Source organism: Heloderma suspectum, chromosome 6 (assembly GCF_057233095.1).
Source record: "Heloderma suspectum isolate Gila_16-S chromosome 6, 16-S_ref, whole genome shotgun sequence".
Taxonomy (NCBI): Eukaryota; Metazoa; Chordata; class Lepidosauria; order Squamata; family Helodermatidae; genus Heloderma; species Heloderma suspectum.
This window is the reverse complement of record NC_139463.1, coordinates 75,074,955-75,081,120: the sequence shown is the minus strand read 5'-3', so window position 1 is coordinate 75,081,120 and position 6,166 is coordinate 75,074,955. Positions and strand designations below refer to the sequence as shown.

Genomic DNA, 6,166 nt, shown 5'->3' with positions numbered 1-6,166 from the left:
CTGTTCCCCTTGAAGCCTCCCAGGTGTTCTTCTCTGTGGTTCTCTGTTGGAAGTCAGACCTGTGTGTACCACATGACCTGTCCTGCACCTCCTAAAGTGTCCTGCTGCCCTCAGGTGTGGTGGAAGATGCTACCCCATTGCCAGTATTGAAGTAAGATTCTGCTGGCAGTCCAGCCAGTTGCTGGGGGTGCCATTTTGCCTCAAGCAGGAAAGTGTTGGACTAGCCCTGTCCTGGGGATTGCATTTTGGGTAAACCAAGATGGCAGCAGCAACTATGGCTGCTGGAAGCCCATAAGACAGCAAAGGGCCTTCTCAATCCTGGTGCTGAAGGAAGACAGCAGAAGATCATGAAGGGGAAAATGTGAAGGTGGAAACGGGGCACTCATGGATCTGTCTTGTTTTCTGAGCATTTTGCTGACAGATTAGCAATTTTTGAGATTCATTTCTTCCTTCGTTCCTTTCTTCACAGGTCCCCGCCGTGCAGGGAGTGATGCTTATTCTGTTCCATGCCATGGTCACCCCATTGCTCTGTGTCATCCGTGCCGCTCCCCTTCCCAACACCAGTGCCCTCCCTAACACCACCGATGTCCTCTGGGGTGAGGCTCCCTTGAGGGATTGGGACCTCTTCTCTCCGCGGGTCGCTCTTTCCAACCATGAGCCAGAGGGGCCCCCGTTGCTTTTCCTCCTGGAGGACTCCAGTGCCCATCCAGGACAAGCTGCTAACAGAACACTCAAGTCCAAACGGTCACTGGATGGGGCCATCCGCCGGGGAGAGATGTCTGTGTGCGACAGCGTCAACGTCTGGGTGACGGACAAGCGGACGGCCGTGGACATCCGTGGCAAAACCGTGACGGTGCTATCTGAGGTCCAGACACTTACGGGGCCCCTTAAGCAGTATTTCTTTGAGACAAAATGTAATCCGGCAGGGGGGACAGTGGGGGGCTGCCGGGGTGTGGACCGACGCCACTGGATCTCTGAGTGCAAGGCCAAACAGTCATACGTGAGGGCCCTCACAATGGATTCTGACAAGATTGTGGCCTGGCGCTGGATCAGGATCGACACCTCGTGTGTCTGCACCCTACTCACTCGCACCGGCCGGACGTAGGGAGGAAAGGGCCTTGGTCCATGTTGTCACTTTGGCTAATACCACCTCCCTGGCCCAGGACCCTCTCAGCTGTTCATTGGTGCGATCCTTAAGCCCAGCATGGTCTCTCATTGGCCAAAGGGTGTGTGCAGTGTTTCAACTGAACAGGAGGAAGGGGGTGTGGTCCCTGCTGATTGACAGACGTCTGGCCACCATGCCTGGCTCCCCTGGCACTCCAGCCAAGCCAGGGTTCCATATCGACAAGGTACGTCGTCATGACTACAAGCAGCGGCCATTGGCTGACTGGGGAAGACGTTGCTGTGCCTCATTCACCGGGGTGGAGAAGGGAACTTGAAGCACTGCTGCGAGCTAGCCGGGCAGCCTTTGTGGAGTGGAGGGCAACAACCTCTGTGCTGGATGGGGGGTGACCACAAAGATATTAATGGGTCCCTGGTGGTCCAAGGGGTATGTGTGATTCCCGGTGCCTGCTCCAGGTTTGGAGGCCCTTGGGCAAGGCGCCCTCAATGGGCCTCCTTCAGTGACTCTACCTTCTCACTGCTGCTGTCACCAGCTGCTGTTGCTCCTCCTCCTCTTTCTCATCACTGCTACCACTTGCGTGCTTGACAGGCAGAAAGCCAGGGAGCAAGGAGGCCGTGGCAAATGCTGCTCCCCTTTCTTACCACCACCGTTGTCTGGGCCAGAGAGAGAGCCAGGTGAACAAGCAGGTTGCAATGGGGAAGAGGAAGAGCAACTCTGGGAGTCTTTTGCCAGTGGGTTCTTAATGCTTACCCACAAAGCCAGTCCTGGTGATTACCCCAAGTGATCAGGGCACAGGTGTCTTGGGACCCCTGCATTAACAGTCATTTGGGCCTGGCACTGACTGCCTGGCCCACAAATCTTCCTTTTGCAGCCCTGCAGGGCAGAGTACACCCCGGTGCTCCTCCCTCTGCATAGTCCTCTAGATCAGGGTTTTTCAACTGTCTACCCTCGGGGAGCCCTTTCCATCTCAACACATCTGCCAAGGATTCCCCGCATGCGATTAAAAAAGAAGTTCTGGGGCATGTTTTCAGGTGCATTGCCTGTACATGTGTGGCCACCAGTCACACCTGCTGGGCCTCACTATTGCTACATGCACACCGAAAGTGCACAGCCTAGAACATGCCCAACAGGGGAAATTCAGTCGTTGTGGGAGGTTTGTCCACCGTTACCATCTGTCAGTTGAGGAACTTCTGATAAACTCCCGAGGAATCCTGGAGTTCTTTTGAAAACCGGTGTGTTTGGTGGTGTAAGTTTACTTCTGGAGTCCCCCTTCCTTTCTTTTTCCTTGCTTCATATTTATTGCCTCCCTCTCCTCCAGCTTCAGTCTGTGTCTGACCCTATCCTGTCATTTTAATTATTAACTTATTTGTGTACATTTACTCTCTGTGGGGGATAAATTCTAGGAAAATGTGTGTGTGTTTGGAGCCTGGGGTGGGGGGAAGATTAAAAACAAAAGATATGTCTGCTACTTCATTTCCAGTGTCCTGATGTCTTACTTTGGGCAGGCTGGGGGTTCGGGGGGGGGGAGAGCATCTGGAAAGCAAGGCTCTTAGAAATGAAAAATGGATTGCAACTGGCCCCTGCTGACATCCCAGCTTTCTTAATGCTTCTCAATTGTAACAAGCTGTGTTTTGTACACACATAGCATCCCCCTCTGCAGCTACTTGGCACTCGGGAAGGAAACTGTTTTCTGGCCCCAAAGGCCACCTGATGACTAGCAGTGGAATTGCAAGGCCTTATTGTGAGAGGGCAGAAATGGGGATCTACTGGTAGATCTCTGGGTGATTTGTGGTAGATCAGCAAGGACTTCTTCTGACTTCCAGTTGTTTAACAGCAGCTGCAATAAAGCGATCCATTCACTGCCCTAAATTTTACTGCCGAAATTAAGGGTGCTTCCAGATGAGGCTTTTATTGTGCAATTGTCTGCCTCGTTCACAGCATTTTCCAGAGGTTCTCATCGGCTTCCATTTGTAACCTCCCATGTTTTCCCATTGCTTCTTCTGTCTCTTTTTTTACCATAAAAAATCCATTAAGGGGGGATACAGAGTGGCTGCTGATGTCTTTGGACCGATAGCACTAGGAGCCATCCATCTAGAAGCACCTGTAGAGAGTTTGGAATAACCACAAGTGGGTTCTTGTGAGAAGGATTGTGAGCTTCATTCAGCTCTGCTACTCAAAACAGAATTCCTGGGCTCAGAATTCCTTGCTTCTAAGTGTATGGCATTTGCCCCAAGGTCTGGTTTCTGGATCTCAGGATTGTGTACTAGAAAACAGAATATACTTTGCAAGTGTGACGTCTCCCCACCTCTGACAGTGCGTTGGTTTGGCTGTGTGTTGGCAACCAGTCCTGCAGAACAGGACCAGCTCTCCCATGAAGCAGGGAGAGCTGCCCGCATCAGGTGGTGGAGTGGGAGGAGTGACAAATTTTGCCACTCCCACCTGTCTCTGCCAGGAGAGCCCACTGCTGCCCTGCCACTTCCAGCAGGGGCTCTGGAGAGCCCTGCCAGCCACTCTGCCACTGTCGCTTTTGCCAGAGTGCGAGAGCAGTCAGTGGGGCTCTCTGGAGCAGCCACCTGCCCTCTGTTTTCCTCATTGTGCGCCCCTTTCCTTTTGCCACCACCATGTTGGCTCTATAGAGAGCCATGTGGCCTGAAGAAGTGGCTTCCGGGGTCTCGCAAGAGCTTATCTGGTTCTTGCAAGTGCCCTGCAGCCACTTCTTCCAGCCCCACAGCTCTCCACAGAGCCAATGCCGTGGTGGCAATGGTAAAGGGAAGGGATGTGCGAAATGGGAGGGGTGTGTGAAATGTGGCAGTGGTGGCACATGTTCTCTCCTGCTCAGGTGGTGAGGGAGTTCGTGTCAGGGCTGCTACAGAACAAGAGAAATGTGACTGAAATACTGGACATTGTTGTATGAGAGCAGGTCTCCTCATAACATTTCTGAAGGGTTACGATAGTGCAGAGGTGGGCAATATGTGGCCTTCCAGATGTTCTGGCCTACAGCTCCCATCAGCCCTATCCAGCATAGTCAAAGGTGAGGGATGATGGAAGCTGTAGGCTAAAGCACCTGGAGGACCAGAAGTTGTCCACTCCTGTGATAGTTGATCTGCATACCTTTGCATACATGGACATGCACATATTTTTTACTTGCTGACTGATTCATTTTTTTTTGAGCGGGGGGAATTAAAAATGGATCCAAGCATGGGCAGTGGGGGAGTGTCTTATAATTGGGGCCATTAGAAACACTGTCTTTTTCGAGCACTACATATTATTGTGGATATTCATACATTCTTTAAAATACCTTTTAAAGAAATCTTCTCTAGGTGTGGTGGCAGTGGCAAATAGACAAATTGTGTTATTCCTCACCAGTGCTGTCATGGGCACTATATGATACAGGGGTGCAAATCCACCCTGCCTATGGTCCCACACCCCCTTCCCCTGGCCCCACCGCCTTTCCCCTGGCCACCAGTTGGTGGTTTCCTGGGTTTAGTGCTGTTTTTTCCCTATTCTAAAAGGCTGAACTGCCCCTCCAAGGCTTAGTTACTGGCGTTAAGAGGGCTAAACTAAAATATGCCCGGGTCTGGCCCCACCCTCCTTGGCCTTTGGTCCTGCCCCCTTTGCCTTTAGTTCCACCCACCACTAGAATGTGGCCCCTGAGAACTGCTCTGAAATGGAATTTGGGACTTGGTCTGAAAGAGTTTCAACCCCCCTGATCTAAGAGGTGAACACACATCTGTTGTAGCTGTTCTGGGAGCTACTTTCATCTTTGGCCAAGTTGTACTTCAAGCCCTCTAGAAACCTTAAAATCAGTTTTGACTAGACGCCCATGAAAAAAGTGGAATTGTGAGTGTGTGTACTCCAGGCAATGATAGCTCTACAATACTAGTCAAGTAAGACAAATTCCCAGTATAGGTGGAAAGAGGAATGTATTGTGTAACCCAATGCATCTTGAGCACATAACTGAGGAAAGTGAACCAAAAGAAAGGTATCAATGAAAGGGTTTCCATATGTTTCTTGCATATCTCTCTCTGCCCCCCACCTCACAAAGAGTGGGAAGGGAGGGAGATATGTAATAAACATATATAAAAAACTAAAGATAGCTGTGCTGGTTGGGGGCGGGGGGGAATCCAAAATCCACAGTTGGGCAATACCATTATTAAACCAACCAAAATTCCACAAAAGTATGCAAGTGTTTGAGTTTTCCAGAACTCTTGATTAGGCTAGGTGGTACGAAAAGCAGGTGATGGGGGGCGGAAAACAGCAAAGTCCAAAAATGTGACTGGGTGTTGTGGCCATGGGGTAGTATCCAATGTTAGTCCTACTTAGAGTAGACCCATTGAAACAAACGAGTCTTAGACTAGTCATGACCAACAAGTGCCATTTATTTTTATGGGTCTACTCTAAGTAGGATTACCATTGGCCACTACCCCATGAGTTTAGATTAGACCCAGTCTCAAAATGGAAGAGATTAGTCAGTGGTGGGTGTCGCAGGTATCAGATTACACCTAGCAATGCATTTTGGGATAGTGAAGCAATGACACCTTTACTCATACACATTCACAGTCATACATGCATACACGGTACACAAAGACACACACACCCCTTGTGCAGACAACCACACAGGACCTACTTTGGGTTTTAAGGAGCCCTCAGCAAAGTACCCTGCATGGGCTGCTCTTACATTGGTGCCTGTCCCGGCAGTGGATATATCTGGTGGCAGATATGCCATTTTAAACTTCTCATATTGCCACAGAACACTGCATTGTGGGACATTTAAAATGGCCACTCACAGCAACTCAGTGTGAGGGGCCTAGGTGTCTGCACCAGTGGGCCCTACCAGGGCACTGGGGTCTTCACAGCAGCCCACTGGCACCTTTTTATTAGGAGGGCTGCTGGCATCAACTGCCCCCTGCCCCAGGCTTCTCTGTTCCTCTGAGCTTAGCTGAAACCCCCACAGTAGCTGGGGGGAAATGGATTTTCCCAGCAATAATATATTGTTCCCTGTTTTCATGCAAAGTATTTGGGGGTGGGTTGGTCTTAAATGGG

The 6,166-nt window shown here is 50.6% G+C and overlaps 1 protein-coding gene across 1 annotated transcript; it reads left to right on the top strand.

Moving 5' to 3' along the window:
* Positions 1–490: 490 nt before the first annotated feature.
* Positions 491–1,105, top strand: NTF4 (neurotrophin 4). Its single transcript, XM_084808298.1, has one exon. It carries the CDS (start codon positions 491–493, stop codon positions 1,103–1,105), a length of 615 nt encoding a protein of 204 aa, XP_084664424.1.
* The last annotated feature ends 5,061 nt before the right edge of the window (positions 1,106–6,166 follow it).

Coding starts and splice junctions, on each gene's coding strand:
- NTF4 (XM_084808298.1), top strand. CDS start 491: ATGCTTATTCTGTTCCATGCCATGGTCACCCCATTGCTCTGTGTCATC.